Consider the following 16,656-nt stretch of genomic DNA (forward strand, 5'->3'; position numbering starts at 1 on the left):
ACTAAGCAATCTGCACTATTATTCTCCGCCAGGGGGTGGGCTTGGCCCTCCTCAGAGCAGGATGTGCTCCTCTCTGCCTCTGCCCTGAGCTGCTTATCATCAGTGTGACCACGGGACCCTGGTCCAGAGAGAATGGCGGGCCTGGAGTGGGGGCCACCTCTGCTATGGGGTGCTCACCTGCTCAGCTGTGTATTTCAGTAGCATTAGCTCTGCGTGGAGGAGCGAGGGGCCCTGGCTGCCAAGTGGCTGGCTTCCCTGAAGATTGGTGGAAGCAGGAGCCACCATGGCTGAAAAGGCTGAGGAGGAAGTCAGGAACTGAAGCATTAGTAGAACAGGATGGCCACAGCCCGTCTCTCCTGAGCCTTCTCACCACTGTGGGTAGGTGCAGCCAGGACCAACCTTCTGGGCACATACACCAACTCTCAAAAGCCTTTGAAAATGCTCATGGGATTTTACCTGGCAAATCCAATGCTAGGAATTTATTAAAGGGAAATAATCAGACAATGGTGCAGAGATGTATGTACAAAGATTTTCACTGATGTGCATGTATTTATCTTAGTGACAAAAAAATCACCTGGTGGAAAACCATTAAAAATATGGACCAGCCTCATAATGGAAACTTATGCTAACTTATGCTGACTAAAATGTTAAAATACGGATATGAAAACATGTCCCATAAGTATATTTACAAGTAAAAAAATCAAGGTACAAAAGAGCATATGCTATAATGCCAATTTTGTTTTTGGCCCTGTTTTTGGCTCTGTAGGTTAGAGCGTCATCTTGAAATGCCAAGATTGTGAGTTCAATCCCCAGTCAGGGCACATACAGGAAGCAACCAATGAATGTACAACTAAGTGAAACAACAAATTAATGCTTTACTCTGTCTCTCTCCTTCTCTGTCTCTCTAAAATCAATCAATAAAAATAAAATAATAAAAAAAAAACATGCACATGGTAGTCTAGAACGTTGCACACCAAAATGTTAAAAGTGGTTCTCTCTAGAGCAGGGGTCCCAAACTTTTTACACAGGGGGCCAGTTCACTGTCCCTCAGACCGTTGGAGGGCCAGACTATAAAAAAAACTATGAACAAATCCCTATGCATACTGCACATATCTTATTTTAAAGTAAAAAAACAAAACAGGAACAAATACAATATTTAAAATAAAGAACAAGTAAATTTAAATCAACAAACTGACCAGTATTTCAATGAGAACTATGCTCCTCTCACTGACCACCAATGAAAGAGGTGCCCCTTCCGGAAGTGCAGCGGGGGCCGGATAAATGGCCTCAGGGGGCCGCATGTGGCCCACGGGCCGTAGTTTGGGGACCCCTGCTCTAGAGAGTGAGGTTGGGAGTGACATTTTAAAAAAATTTTCTTCCCTCTATTTTCAAATTTATTTTTCTGTAATGAACATGCATTACTTGTATAAAAGTGGTAATGAGATGATTTAAAGACTTAGCCCTCTGACTGGCACGGAGGGAGGCAAGGGCAGGATGCTCCTGGCATTGCCCTGCCCAGTGGCCAAAGTCCCGCCCTTCCAGAGCCACTTACCACTTGGGCTGGAGGCTGCTAGACCCTGGGCCCTGGCAAGAAGCCCCATGGAGATGGAGGGCAGGTCCTGTCGGACACGGTCCAGATGCAGCCTCTGCTGGGCCAGACTCAGATGCTCCTATCCCCATCCCCAGAAAGACACAGCTGTGAGGGCAGCAGGCTGGCAGTGGGGATTGGTGGAGATTGGTGAGGACTGGTGGGGGTTGGGGGAGCCAGACTAGAAGCCAGAGCTGGGAGGGGCCTTGCCTGGTGCACATGCTGCTCCTGCTGCTGCAGTTGCTCCTGTTGCTGTTGCATCAGCTGGAGCCGGGCCCGCTGCTCCGACTGTACCTGCAGGGCCTCGCGCAGCAACCGCTCCGCCTCCTCATACTTCTCTGAAGCCACCTGTGGGGAGGCAGCCCAAGTCAGTCAGGATGGCTGAGGTCAGGGCATTGCCCAAACCCCGGCACTGCCCTGAGCTGAGCTGCCTGGCACCTGGCTCATCCTCTCCACCTCCTCAGCACGGAGCCTGCTGCGCTGGGCAGTGGCGCTGACCCTCTCCTTCTCTAGCCGCAGCTCTTGCCGCTCCCGCTCCAGAGCCTCCCTTTCGGCCGCCAGCTGATCCTCCTTCACGCAGAGCGCGTTTGCCCTGATCTTCAGCTCTGCCTGCTCCTGGAGATGGCAAAGTCTTTACTGCAGTGTCCGCTCAGGAGCTGAACCAGGTTCTGCCCACGGTTCAAGAAGACCCTGGCTTGCCTGCCTCGCTGCTGCAGCTCCTCATGACCCTGACTCTGGGAGGAGGCCTGGGGCCAGGCCTCAGTGCTGCCCCCCTGCCCCCGGGCTCAACTTCTCCAAATCCCAGTTTCTTCATTTCTGGAATATCTAAGTCATGGAGACGTGATGAGGATTGAATAACTAATATATATAACACACCTAAGACAGTAAAATGGACTTGTTATTTTTATTATTATTTAGTGAAAGAAAAAGAAAGGGACAGACAGGAAGGGAGAGATGAGAAGCATCAATTCATTGCAACTCCTTAGTTGTTCATTGATTGCTTTCTCACATGTGTCTTGACCGGGGGTGGTGGGGGCTCCAGTCGAGCCAGTGACCCCTTGCTCAAGCCAGTGACCTTGGGCTTCAAGCCAGCGACCATAGGGTCATGTCTGTGATCCCACGCTCAAGCTGGTGAGTCTGTGCTTAAGCTGGATGTGCCCGCACTCAAGCCAATGACTTCAGAGTTTCGAACCTGGGTCCTCAGCGTCCCAGGCTGATGCTCTATCCACTGCACCACGGCCTGGTCAGGCTACTTATTATTATTGATTATTCTGGTTGCAAGTAAAACTCTGCTGCTATGCTCTTTGCTAAGCTGACCCATCCTGAGGGAGGAGCAGACAGTGAGGACTAGGAAGGAAAGGGGCAGGGCTTGTGGCTTTGGGCCCTACCTTGGCCAGGCTGATGAAGGTGCCCTCCCGGTAGGTTTCCACCTGCAGCGCCCGCTCTGCCTCTCGCTCGGCCCTGTCCTTACTCAACTTCTGTTGCGCAACAAACTCAGCCCACTCAGCCGCCAGGCGCCGCCTCTCCTCCCCACACTTGAGCATGACAGACTTCTGCTCCTCCAGCAAGGCACTCTGGGATGAGTGTGCAAGGGCGAGGGGTGAGTGTCCTTGGGCATAATGGCAGGGATGGCAACTGAACATGGTGTGGCTGGCTCACCTTGGCCCTCTCCAGCTCTTCCCGCTCCATGGCCATCTGCTGGGCCATGACCTTCCTCTGCTCCTCCAGGGCGCGCTGCATGGACTCCGCCTTGGACTGCTCAGCACTTACCCGCCAGCGTTCCTGCGGCAGGTCGGGGCTGAGAATGCATTCCCCCATAGCACTCCACCTGCCCCCAGTCAAGCCTGACCTGTGTCTCCCCTATTATGTCACAAACACCTCCTTCCCAGAGAGGTGTGAAACGAGGGGCACTTGAAGACTCAGCCCAGCTGCTGGGGTTAACTGCACCAAAGCTAAGAGCCCAGGGACCTCTGCTGGGAGGCTCCGAGGGCAGCCCCTGAATTGCCAGTGACAGCACTCAGCCTGCCTGTCTCCCCATCAGCCAAACAGGCAGAGCACCAGGGTGGCCATGACATCGTGCATGCCTGGGGTTGCGGGGCACATGAGCATGAGGTCAGATGCTAAACTGTCCCTGGCCCAAGGCAGGGGCTTAATAAAATTACCACAGGCAAGACTGAATACATATGGTTCATAATATGAAAAGATCTATATCTATGTATTGCTGTGTCCACAGGACATACATGATCTCATCAGTGGCTATCTCTAGTTAGTAGATAATTTTCATTTTCTGCTTTATTGTTTCTTCCTGCATTTTAGTTTTTCAGTGAAATGTATCATGTTATAACCTAGTACAAAGGAAAGGGAAGGTATTTTTAACAGAATAATGCTTACTCCTTTTTTTGTGTGTATTTTTCTGAAGCTGGAAACGGGGAGGCAATCAGACAGACTCCTGCATGTGCCTGACTGGGACCCACCTGGCACGCCCACCACAGGGCGATGCTCTGCCCATCTGGGGCATTGCTCTGTTGCAACCAGAGCCACTCTAGCACCTGAGGCAGAGGCCATGGAGCCATCCTCAGCGCTTGGGCCATCTTTGCTCCAATGGAGCCTTGGCTGCGGGAGGGGAAGAGAGAGACAGAGAGGAAGGAGAGGGGAAAGGGTAGAGAAGCAGATGGGCGCTTCTCCTGTGTGCCCTGGCCGGAAATCGAACCCGGGACTCCTGCACGCCAGCCCGACGCTCTACCACTGAGCCAACCGGCCAGGGCCATGCTTACTCTTATATGTGAAAGATATGTAGGGAGTTCAAAATGTATCTGTTAGATAAGAGTATTTCTCCCAATGTCACAGGCATCAGCTGTCATGACAGATTCCAGTGACTGGAAAGAAAATGGGACATGAGCCTGACCAGGTGGTGGCGCAGTGGATAGAGCATCAGACTAGGATGCAGAGGACCCAGGTTCGAGACCCCGAGGTCACCAGCTTGAGCGCGGCTCATCTGGCTTGAGCAAAAAGCTCACCAGCTTGGGCCCAAGGTCAACCCCTGGCTCAAGAAAGAGGTTATGGCCCTGGCTGGTTGGCTCAGCGGTAGAGCGTCGGCCTGGCGTGCGGGGGACCCGGGTTCAATTCCCGGCCAGGGCACATAGGAGAAGCGCCCATTTGCTTCTCCACCCCCCCTTCCTTTCTGTCTCTCTCTTCCCCTCCCGCAGCCAAGGCTCCATTGGAGCAGAGATGGCCCGGGCGCTGGGGATGGCTCCTTGGCCTCTGCCCCAGGCGCTAGAGTGGCTCTGGTCGCGGCAGAGCGACGCCCCGGAGGGGCAGAGCATCGCCCCCTGGTAGGCAGAGCGTCGCCCCTGGTGGGCGTGCCGGGTGGATCCCGGTCGGGCGCATGCGGGAGTCTGTCTGACTGTCTCTCCCCGTTTCCAGCTTAAAAGAAAAAAAAAAAAGAAAAAAGAAAGGGGTTACTCAGTCTGCTGAAGGCCCATGGTCAAGGCACATGTGAGAAAGCAATCAATGAACAACTCAGGTGTTGCAACACTCAACGGAAAACTAATGATTGATGCTTCTCATCTCTCTGTTCCTGTCTGTCTATCCCTCTCTCTGACTCTCTCTCTGTAAAAAAAAAAAAAGAAAATGGGACATGCAGCTAATGGGCATTAGAGGAGCTCAGCTGCGGCAGGCATGGGCACTTCCAGAGGCAGGGATGAGGGAGGCAGAGGCAGGAAGTGGGGGGGGGGCATCTCAGAGGGAAGTTGGGAGCCTGAGGGGTGAGCTCAGAGTACCGCTGACATGTACTGGGTGCTCTGCAGGAGACAGGCCCTGAATAGGGTGGGCGAAGGACCCACCTGCTCCAGCAGCCGGCTCTGCTCATTCAGGCGGGCCTCCATCTTCCCAATGACCTCCTGGAGCCGGCTCCGTTCCTCCTCCATGTTCTGCTGCTGCCGGCCCAGGCTCTCCTGTAGAGCTAGGAGCAACCCACAGGGCACTCACTATCTTCCCATCTTCCCACAGAGATGGGAAAATAAGGGAGGGACACACAGGCAATGCAATACCTCGGAGCTGGTTGCCCTGCTGCTGAACGCCTAGCTCCCGCTCCTGGGTGGTGGTGAGGTATGAGGCCTCCACGCGAGAGGACAGCTCATTCAGGCTGCTAGAGAACTTTTCCATCTGCTCGATGATACCATTCAAGGACCTAGGAAAGATCTGTTCACCCTGGCCTGGGGATCCCAGTACCATCCCTGGGGTGGGCAGGGCTGGACTTCGCACGAACCTTGTGTGGGAGGTGGCGCTGGTGACAGCATCAATCTCTTGGTCCTTCAGCAGCTTCAGCCGCTGCAGCTGTTCCTCGTGGTCCTTGCGCATGTCCAGGATGGAGGCACTGCAGGGCCATGGGGACAGTGGACCGTGGGCTACTTCTCAAGGGAGAAGCATGCCTCTGGGAGTAGTGCTCCCAGGCCTCCCCTTTGCCTCCAGGAACTGCTTCAGGTTCCCTGGCTTCTTAGCCTTATCTGTCTTGGTGCCTTAATACCACATCCACTCTCTAAGAGGGAGATTGCTTTCATTATTCAGCAAAGGACAGTACACAGAGGAAAACACAGGCATGAGTGGATGCTAATTAGTGTTAAAAGGCTGGCTCTGCCCTCACCGGCCAACTCACTCATGTACCTTTTCTTAATTTTGCTCTAACCTAGAAAGGCAAACAGATGGACACAACGGGCACAGCCCAACCATTTCCAGGGTTGATGGGTAACTAGACTCAAGAGGTTCAGCAGCAAGTTGATTAACTTGGGCTGAGTAAGCCCACGGTTGCTTGCTGCTGCCAGGCCCAGCCCAAACAGCAAGGGTCCTGAGGGTACTCCCTCCCACCTCTGTAGGAGCAGTGTCACCCTACTCATGGGTGCAATGAGTCAGTGTGCTGACCTGGGTCTTCACCCAGAAGGGAAGAGGTAAGGCCTTGGTTCAAAGGCTGCTGATCACGGCTTGGGGGTCTCACGGCAATCAGGTTGCTCTGGCTGCCCTTGAAGCCCACTTCCCTGCCCGCCAGGCCTGGGGTCAGACCCTCACCGCTGCAGCTCCCGGACCCGCTCCATCTCCTGGACCTTCTCTTGCTGGATGGCCACCAACCGCCGCTGGTGCTGGGCGGACAACTCCTCATTCTCTCTCCGCAGGCACTCTTCCCGTTGCTGGTACAAAGTTTCTAGCTCCTTGATGCAGCTTCTGCCAACAGAACACTCAGCTGTGGGGCTCAGAAGGCAAGGGCGGCCACCCTCTGGGTCTCTGAGCACATCAGCTGGGACTGGCCATGGGCAGAGGCGGGGGTAGGTACCTGTGAGCATTCTCAATGAGCTCCAGGTCGGCCTGGTATCGCTGCTGCAAACTCTCCAGCAGCAGCTTGTGCTGGGTCCACTCTAGCTCCAGCTTTTGCACCTGAGATGGCAAGAGGAACAGAGTGGAGGGCAGGGAGGCAGAACCCTCAGATCCCCTGGGGAAGCCATCCAGTTGTCACAGTGACACCTGTCCATCACAGCCCTGCCCCTAGCCAGCTTCCCCTCAACCCTCACCCGGGCCTCCAGCTCTACCAGCCGGGCCTGACTGCACAGCTCAGCCTGGGGCTCAGGAGTGCCACTCCGGAGCTGCTTCTGGTATAGTGTGCCCAGCAGCAGGCTCTGCACCAGGATACCCGGGCACAGGGGCTGCCAGGAAAGAGAGCTATTCCAGCTCAGGTAGGGGCAGGGACTCAGCAGAGCCCAGCTACTTCTGGCCCTCTGCTTACTGGGCCTTCTAGGCCTGGCATCTGATCTGGGTGGGGCTGTAGATGGGGTCAAGGACATGACACCTAGAGGCCAAGGATGGAGCCCTGGAGAGTCACATGATCACTGCACCTCCCTTCTCAGGTCTGGTTGAGAATAAGGCTCCCTTCTTTCTCAGAACAATATATTCTCCAACAGTGGCCCAGATTCCTAGACAAATGGCCAAGTCCCAGGAGAGTCTTTTCTTTTTTTGAGAGAGAGAGAGAAGCAGACAGCCAGAGGGAGAGAGATGAAAAGCATCAACTCATAGCTGCAGCACCTTAGTTGTTCATTGATTGCTTTCTCATATGTGCCTTGACTAGGGAGCTCCAGCTGAGCCAGTGACCCCTTGCTCAAGCCAGTGACCTTGGGCTCAAGCCAGCAACCTCGGGGTTTTGAACCTGAGTCTTAAGTGTCCCAGGCCGACACTCTATCCACTGCGCCACCACCTAGTCAGGCCCAGTAGTCTTAATAACAAAACCTTATGACACTGGCCCTTTCTGTCAGGCCTGAAGTCCAAATATTGATAGCTACCCTGCTTCCTGCTGATTGCCCACCAACCCCCAACTCCAAAGGTGCTTCTGGGTGACCCTGGCTGGTTGCTCAGTTGGTTAGAGCATTGTCCTGAAACACCAGGGTTGTGGTTCAATCCATGGTCAGGGCACATATAGGAAGTGACCAATGAATGTACAACTAAGTAGAACAACAAAAAATAAATGCTTACTCCTTTTTCTTTGTCTCAAAAAAACCAATAAATCGCCTAACCAGGTGGTGGCACAGTGGATAGAGCATCGGACTGGGACACAGAGGACCAGGTTTGAAACCCTGAGGTTGCCAGCTTGAGTATGGGCTCATCCGGCTTGAGAGCAGGCTCACCAGCTTGAGCACGGGGTCGCCGGCTTGAGCTTGTGATTCCATGGTTGCTGGCTTGAGCTCAAAGGTCACTGGCTTGAAACCCAAAGTCGCTGGCTTGAGCAAGGGGTCACTCACTCTGTTGCAGCCCCCCAGTCAAGGCACATATGAGAAAGCAATCAATGAACTAAGGCGCTGTAGCAAAGAACTAATGCTTCTCATCTCCCTTCCTGTCTGTCTGTCCCTATATATTCCTATCTATCCCTCTCTCTGTCAAAAAAAATTTCTTTTTAATTTAAATAATTAGGCCTGACCTGTGGTGGTGCAGTGGATAAAGCATTGATCTAGAATGCTGAGGTCGCCAGTTCAAAGCCCTGCACTTTTGTCTGGTCAAGGCACATATGGGAGTTGATGCTTCCTGCTCCTCTCCCCTTTCTCTCTCTGTCTCTCTCTCTCTCTCTCCTCTCTAAAATGAATAAATTAGCCTGACCAGGCGGTGGCACAGTGGATAGAGCGTCAGACTGGAATGCGGAAGACCCAGGTTCGAGACCCCGAGATCGCCAGCTTGAGCATGGGCTCATCTGGTTTGAGCAAAAATTCACCAGCTTGGACCCAAGGTCACTGGCTCCAGCAAGGGGTTACTCGGTCTGTTGAAGGCCCACGGTCAAGGCACATATGAGAAAGCAATCAATGAACAACTAAGGTGTCGCAATGCGCAACGAAAAAACTAATGATTGATGCTTCTCATCTCTCCGTTCCTATCTGTCTGTCCCTGTCTATCCCTCACTCTGACTCTCTCTCTGTCTCTGTAAAAAAATAAAATAAAATAAATAAAAATAATTAAAAATAAATTAATTAAATGAATAAATTTTAAAAAAACAAAGAAAAAAACCTTCTGGATCTATGTTTGAAAAGAAAGTCAATTAATCAAAAAAAAAAATAAAGGTGCTTTTGGGATACGCTCCTGGGGGGCTAGGCCTCTTCAGTCCCAGGGGTCAGAGGTGACTGCCACATCTGAGAAATAGATGGAGGGGTGGCGGGAGGATGGCAAGGATAGAGGAAGCTTTGTAGACAGAACAACAACTGCAGCCCTGCTTCCTGACTGGAGCATTCCTGGCTTCCCCGCCTGGGTGCCACCTCTAATTCCCTGTTGATGCTGGGATGTTAGCACCCGGCTCTGCCTGGGAGCAGCAAGGCTACAGGAATAGGAAAGCGCTGGCGGGCAGGGCCAGGGTGCACACTCTGGTATCCTGGCAGGCTGTCAGGTCAAACTACTGGTGTTGTCTCTGAGCATGGGAGAACTGATTCATGGGCCTGAGACTTATAACTATTTGTCGACCCTCCTTACCTGGACAGGCACAGAAAGCCCTGTGGGTTCCTGGGAGCTTGCGAAACATATTGCAGGCTCTGAAAGATCAACAGCAGAGAACTGAGCAGGAAGGAGGCCCATGGAGACCCCAAGGTGCCGTGTGTGTGTGTGTGTGTGTGTGTGTGTGTGTGCGCGCGCGCGCGCACCCTCCCCACCACAGTGCCCACCCAGTGCACAGTGAATAAACATTGAATGACAGTCCAAGGAGTGACAATGGACATGTTACAGGCACTAGAGTTAAGTTCAAGTTCAAAGCTTTTAGATTGAGGCTCTGTTGACTCTCTTGCCAGGTCCAGATGTCCTTTGGGTTCCTCCTCTCTGTATGTTGTTCTCACTTCTCTTCTTGGCTCTCAGAGTCAGTGAGGAAGCTTTCTTGGCTCTCAGACTCAGTGAGGAAGCTTTCCAGTGTCACTGTGTTCTGGAAGCCCCAAGCTCAGAGTGCCTCTTTCTTACCCAGAGTTAACTCCCCAAACAAAGCAAAAAAACAAACCAGTACTGGAGAGGTATCCAAGGGCAGAATCCTCCTTTGAGTCACCTGCAGTGAGGGCCAAGGTGGCTGGGTTCCAAGTCACAGGGGACCTGAGGACATGGGTGGGGGGTTGGCAATAAAGGAAAACATCAGTTTCATGCCACTGACTGGAAAGGCCTCCGTGGCTGGCAGTTTACTAAAGTGAGATCTTGGGGGTGAAGAAGATGGGGCACCAGTTTCAAGAAGCTTCTTAATTAGTGGGCCTAATACAAGGTATTGGATACCATATACCAACTGTCTAAGGGGAGGGAGGCCATGTGGCCCCAGTGTGCCTCTCACCACTCTCAGCCAGGCTGCAGACATACCCCAAGGCGGCAGGCCAGGCAGGTGGCTTTTGTGCTGCTGGTGCTGAGGTCCCTTCAGCAGCTCTTTGCTCAAGCCCTTGAGTGCTGGTAACAGATTGGCTGAGGAAATAAACGTTAAAGTGCAGGTGGGAGCAGTCCAGGTCAGGCTGGACAAGGTCAGGACAAGCCTCCACCATGAAGCTGTGTGGCTGTTCCTCTTCCCACCTCCCCCAGCTCTCCTGTTCCCACCATCCCATCATGGGAATTTTCCCATGTCAAAGCCCTTGGGCTTGCAAAACACCCTCCCCACCCCAGTGCCCACCCAGTGCACAGTGAATAAACATTGAATGACAGTCCAAGGAGTGACAATGGACATGTTACAGGCACTAGAGTTAAGTTCAAGTTCAAAGCTTTTAGATTGAGGCTCTACTGACTCTCTTGCCAGGTCCAGATGTCCTTTGGGTTCCTCCTCTCTGTATGTTGTTCTCACTTCTCTTCTTGGCTCTCAGACTCAGTGAGGAAGCTTTCTCCTTGGTTTCAGGTCCAGGCCAAAGCTGGCCTCCTCAATCACACCAACCCCAGGGCTGGGTGATGTCCCTGGCCTGTCACTTCACCTCCCCTTTGCTCTGGCCACACAGCATCTTGCCACTCCCTCTGGATGACCCCAGCCTTTCCAGCCCCTTTGGCCTTCCTGCTCTCAGGAGTCACTCACTCTCCTGTCCCACAGGACCATCATTCTGTGGCTTCCTTCCCCAGGAGTCACCTCTTGGCCACTGTCTTCTCTAAAACCCCAAAGAGCACAGGCAGATCTCAGTCCATATATACATCATTTACTTCAGCTCAGGCCATCCCAAGTTCTGATGATTTGGACACTGGCTTTGCCAACCCAAGGGCACTGTGGGTGGAATCCTTGCTCAGAGGTGGCTGCATGTTTGCTATATTAAGGCATCTTCTGTCTACCACCTGGTCAAGTCAGCACCTGCCTCCATAGCAGTTGGGGTGTGAGTGTCAATAGCCCCCTGATTCCATTGTGTCTGCACCCGGGCAAAGGCTGGAACTAGATACTCTCTGTGCAGCGCCCAGAGGAAGAGAAGCACAGGGAAGAAGTGGACTCTTCCCTGGCCCTCCATCCAATTGAGACAGTAGCCCAAGCCCGTACCTGCTGGAAGGGGGTCGGCCAGCTGCCTCCACTGAGCTCTGGTCTTTAGAGGTCACAGTATGCTCTTCTTTGGCCAGACCTTGAGACTTCTTCTGAGACAAAGCATAGCTCAGCCAATCCTCCTCCTCCTTCTGATCAGATGTTCCCAGCTGGGAAGGCTGGCTGGCTTTGGCACCCTTGGGTGGTGGCTTTGCCCCCGCGGAGGACAGCCCAGCTGCAGCAGAGTACAGGCCTGGAGCAGAATGCTGGCTCTCGGGATGGGGCACAGTGGGGGTAGAGAGCACAGAGCCTCCCTTTTGAGGCTCTCTAGTGGGAGAGGAAGGGAGCAGGCCCTCCTCTTCTTCCTTCAGGCCCAACCAGTCAGCTCCTCCCCTCCAGGGGTGATTGGGGCTGATTGTCGCTGGGGTGCTCTGCTTGGAGCCTGGTTCTCTCTTGAGATCTGTGTCACCTTCTGCTAAGAACCTACTTCAGATAAAAGAAAGGGGTCTAGGACAGGGCAAGCAGCCTGTCCCAAGGAGCCTCTGACCAATCCTTCCCTCCACTGTTGGGGAGTGACTGTTTGGCTCACACCAAGGAGTCTAGATGCCCAGGGGTTCTGCATAGCCCACTGGATCAGGCAGCAGAGCAGTGGCCGCTAAATGCTGTTTGAGAACACTATGAAACACAGATGTCTTGAAATCCAGCACATGAACCGGGAACAATTTCACCTGTCGCAAATAGGACCAAGTGAAACCATCGGCACACACATCCAGGGAAAAATCAGCCAGATCAAGTGATTTTCCAGAAACAGTTGTTGTTACCTGCTCATTTATTCTGTCACTGCCTAAATGTTTCACTGGCCAATGGCAGCTGGTTCCAAGGTCCAGAATATATGGGAATTGGAAAAAAATATTGATGTGTACAGAGGGTTATTTAAAGAGGAAGAAAGGCTGATGAAACCAAGATGGCATAATGTTAAATGCTAAGTCTGGGCAAAAGGTAAGAGGGTGTTTTTTTATTGTTCTTATGATTTTCCTGTGAGTTTGAAATTATTTCAAAATACAAGACTTAAAATATATACCGGGGAAAAAATTAAAAATTCAGACAATTCTCCTTTTGAGGAGGCTGGGAGCAGAACTAGGGCCCAGCTCCTGCTGGGGACCACCTCCACCACCTTGGCCTGTAATGGGATGTGACTGGGCCACCTGCAGAGCCTAGTGCCCTACACAGTGCAGTCTCCCAACCAGACTGTCAATGGGATGGGGCGAGGCTAGCTCATTACCCAGCAGGTAGCTTGTCTCCAAGGTCAAACTCCCAGTAGGCCTGCTTACCTGACCGACTGCTGGCAGACCTGCCGGCCCTCGGAGGAGCCCATGGTAGGCTGATAGGCCCCAAAGGTGAAGTCCTCATTGCCCCAGGAATCTTCTTTGTCTGTGAATTAAAGAACCTGTGACCTATTTTTTTTTTTTTTCCTGAAGCTGGAAACAGGGAGGCAGTCAGACAGACTCCCGCATGCGCCCGACCAGGATCCACCCGGCACACCCCCCAGGGGGCAATGCTCTGCCCATCCAGGGCATCGCTCTGTTGCATCCAGAGCCAGTCTAGCGCCTGAGGCAGAGGCCATGGAGCCATCCCCAGCGCCTGGGCCAACTTTGCTCCAATGGAGCCTCGGCTGCGGGAGGGGAAGAGAGAGACAGAGAGGAAGGAGAGGGGGAGGGGTGGAGAAGCAGATGGGCGCTTCTCCTGTGTGCCCTGGCTGAGAATTGAACCCAGGACTTCCACACACCAGGCCAATGCTCTACCACTGAGCCAACCGGCCAGGGCCAGCTGTGACCTATTTTTATTTATTTTTTATGTATTTTTATTTTTTTACAGACAGAGAGAGAGTCAGAGTGGGGGATAGACAGGGACAGACAGACAGGAACGGAGAGATGAGAAGCAGCAATCATTAGTTTTTCGTTGCGCATTGCGACACCTTAGTTGTTCATTGATTGCTTTCTCATATGTACCTTGACTGTGAGCCTTCAGCAGACCGAATAACCCCTTGCTCGAGCCAGCGACCTTGGGTCCAAGCTGGCGAGCCTTTTGCTTAAGCCAGATGAGCCCGTGCTCAAATTGGCAACCTTGGGGTCTCGAACCTGGGTCCTCCGCATCCCAGTCTGATGCTCTATCCACTGCGCCACCGCCTGGTCAGGCCAGCTGTGACCTATTTTTAAAACTATTTTATTTATTGACTTTAGAGAGAGACAGAAATGTCAGTCTATTCCTGTATGTGCCCTAACCAGGGATTGAACTGGCAACATCTGTGCATCAGGACAACATGCCAACCAACCAAGTTATCCGGCCACAGGAGCCTGTGATCTAGGGCAGGGGAGTCAAATTCTGCTGTGGCTACAGAAGTCTGCTTTAAAAAAAAGCTGAACTGGGCATGCTCCTCCTCCCTGGAGCACACTGCGTCTTTCCCTTAACCCTCTTCTTCCCCACAGGCATGCATCTCCTAAATTCTAAGGTACCCCACAAACTTGCAACCAGGGGAGCAGTGGGCAGCAGCAGCTCATCCTGGGCTAATCCCCTTAATCTGTCCCCAAGGCCCCCTTTCCTCTGACTCTCCAGTGAGCTGACAGCAGCCCCATATTGGCTCACTTCTTTCCCATAAGAGCAAAAGCAACCCTGTCTAGTCGATCTCCTGCTGCTCCTTCTGCCCTAAGCCCTGATGTGTGAGAGCATGCAGGTGAAGCTGCTCTGGAGGTAGGGTGGGGCTGGGCATCAGGTCAGCTCCACATCTCCACCTCCAGCTCTCAAGAACATGAGGGAGCTGCTAAAACTGCACCAGCAGAACACTGCCCGGCATCCTTTAGGTGAGGCCAATGAGCTGCGTGTGTAACAAGAACGATTCAACAGATGGCCCCTGGGCCATCGCTTTGAGAAACATTGCAGTGGTTTTCAAACTGTGAGTTGCTACCTATTAGCAGGTAAAGAAACCAGTTTATTATTATTTTTTTTAATTTTTTATTTATTCATTTTTAGAGAGGAGACAGAGAGAGGAGAGAGAGAGACAGAGAGAGAAGGGGGAGGAGCTGGAAGCACCAACTCCCATATGTGCCTTGTCCAGGCAAGCCCAGGGTTTCGAACCGGCGACCTCAGCATTTCCAGGTCGACGCTTAAGAAACCAGTTTAATGAGCTGCATATCAGCCCTGGCCAGTAGGATCAGTAGTAGAGTGTTGGCCCAGTGTGTGGATGTCCCAGGTTCCAATCCTGGTCAGGGCACACAGGAGAGGCGACTATCTGCTTTTCTACCCCTTCCCCTTCTCTCTCTCTCTTCCCCATCTACAGCCACGGCTCAATTGGCTTGAGCAAGTTGGCCTCAGGCACTGAGGATGGCTCCATGGCCTCCATCTTAGGTGCTAAAAAATGGTTCTAAAAAAAAATGGCTCTGGTTTCAATGGAGCAAAGGCCCCAGACGGACATAGCATCGTCCCCTACTGGGTTTGCCGAGTGGATCCTGGTCGGGGCATATGCGGGAGTCTATCTCTCTGCCTCCCCTCCTCTCACTAAAAACCCCCAAAATAAAACAACAAAAAAACCTGCTTATCAATGTAATTATAAATCAAATAATATAAATTAAAAATAGTTTTGAGCCCTGGGTTCAATTCCCGTCCAGGGCACACAGGAGAAATGCCCATCTGCTTCTCCACCCCTCCCCCTCTCTTCTCCTCCCGCAGCCAAGGCTCCGTTGGAGCAAAGTTCGCCCAGGCGCTGAGGATGGCTCCATGGCCTCCACCTCAGGCACTAGAATGGCTCAGGTTATAACGGAGAAATGCCCTAGATGGGCAGAGCATCTCTCCCTAGTGGGCATGCTGGGAGGATCCAGGTCGGGCGCTGTGGGAGTCTGTTTCTCTGCCTCCCAGCTTCTCACTCCAGAAAAATACAAAAAAAAAAAAAAAAAGAAAAAAAAGTATTAAATGTGGTAATTACTATTTCAGGACATTTATCTTAGTTATAAATGCACAAATAATGTGTGTGTGTGATGATGCAAAGCTTCTTTATTACAGGTGTGGCAAAAAACAACTCTGGAGGTCCCCCAACCCACCTCCCTGCTTTGCAAGCTTCCTTACCCTGTGGCCTCTGGTACTTCCTGTCCAGCTTGAATTTCCAGTGCTCCCCTGTGCCTGGGTGAGCCAGACGTTTGGTGGCAGTGCCTCGACCCAGCAGCTCATCCAGCTTGGAGCGAGCAGGACTGGACCCTTCCCTGCAGGAAAGGACACAGGGCTGTTACATGTGAGTACGAGGGGTTCCTGTGGGCCCACGCTGTACCCACTCTCTAGTGTCTCCCTGGACCTGAAGCAACAGCCTGGCCAGGGACTCTCCCTGCCTAAGGATCCTTACTGGTCTCCTGTCTGCTTCCTTTCTGTTTCAGGGCTGTCTTCAAATCCCAGGGTGGCCGTAAGGTTGTCTTCATCATCAAATAATAATTCTTCTTTCTTTCGGATGGGGGTGACCCTAGGAGTTAGGGGAATAGAAGGACCTAGGAGACAGAATACCGGGCATAACGCCCACAGTCATATTGTCCTCTACTGTGATGTTTGGATGGGCTAAGGGAAGTGTTTCTGTGCTACCCTGACCTTTGGATGGAGCAGCAAGCATCAAACACATCTGGCCTGCCCACAGGACCTGACCCACCTCAATGCCGACCTTCCAGGCTCACACCCCCCACCCTCATTCTTAGAGAGGAGTAATCTTTTGATTCTGGATCTCAGTCCTACAGTCCCCACCCAGTGGGTCTCTGGCTCTGCACTGCAAAGTTCAGTTCGCAGGCTGCCAACTGCATCTTCCCCGGACAAGAAACAAACCCACCCTCCATACCTTGATCTCTGACTGGGGCTGGGCTATTTTTGGAAGCCACTTTACTCTCTGTCTTAGGTGGCTTCTTGGTGATTCCTTCCTCATCATCGGGGAGAAGTCCTGCCAACGGGTCTTCCAAGTCTCATAGCCGGAAGGGAAAGCACAGGTCAGACTGCACTTACCCCAGGAAGACAAGCCTTGAGCTGTGCTGGAGGAGCTATTATGTTATTATTCTTCCCAGCTGCTCTGATATAAAGACAAGCCCCT

General features: G+C 52.4%; 1 protein-coding gene across 10 annotated transcripts in view; it reads right to left on the reverse strand.

Moving 5' to 3' along the window:
- The window catches only part of FBF1 (Fas binding factor 1), a 31,559-nt gene that overhangs the window by 1,613 nt on the left and 13,290 nt on the right, over window positions 1-16,656 (reverse strand). For 4 of the 10 annotated variants that reach the window (XM_066381248.1, XM_066381255.1, XM_066381256.1 and 1 more), the window contains 19 exons: window positions 16,411-16,530; window positions 15,934-16,072; window positions 15,663-15,796; window positions 12,878-12,977; window positions 11,568-12,032; window positions 10,430-10,528; window positions 10,086-10,174; window positions 9,575-9,633; window positions 6,912-7,012; window positions 6,650-6,802; window positions 5,856-5,963; window positions 5,638-5,777; window positions 5,431-5,549; window positions 3,248-3,370; window positions 2,977-3,162; window positions 2,027-2,203; window positions 1,799-1,936; window positions 1,553-1,670; window positions 178-296 (listed from right to left, as the gene is read on the reverse strand). In XM_066381248.1, coding sequence (XP_066237345.1) covers window positions 178-296; window positions 1,553-1,670; window positions 1,799-1,936; window positions 2,027-2,203; window positions 2,977-3,162; window positions 3,248-3,370; window positions 5,431-5,549; window positions 5,638-5,777; window positions 5,856-5,963; window positions 6,650-6,802; window positions 6,912-7,012; window positions 9,575-9,633; window positions 10,086-10,174; window positions 10,430-10,528; window positions 11,568-12,032; window positions 12,878-12,977; window positions 15,663-15,796; window positions 15,934-16,072; window positions 16,411-16,530 — 2,687 coding nt within the window. Of the gene's footprint in view, window positions 1-177; window positions 316-1,552; window positions 1,671-1,798; window positions 1,937-2,026; window positions 2,204-2,976; window positions 3,163-3,247; window positions 3,371-5,430; window positions 5,550-5,637; window positions 5,778-5,855; window positions 5,964-6,649; window positions 6,803-6,911; window positions 7,013-9,574; window positions 9,634-10,085; window positions 10,175-10,429; window positions 10,529-11,567; window positions 12,033-12,877; window positions 12,978-15,662; window positions 15,797-15,933; window positions 16,073-16,410; window positions 16,531-16,656 lie in introns of all 10 variants that reach the window. The other 6 variants (XM_066381252.1, XM_066381250.1, XM_066381249.1 and 3 more) reach the window with 6 other exon arrangements.

This window comes from Saccopteryx leptura, chromosome 4 (genome assembly GCF_036850995.1).
Source record: "Saccopteryx leptura isolate mSacLep1 chromosome 4, mSacLep1_pri_phased_curated, whole genome shotgun sequence".
Lineage (NCBI taxonomy): Eukaryota > Metazoa > Chordata > Mammalia > Chiroptera > Emballonuridae > Saccopteryx > Saccopteryx leptura.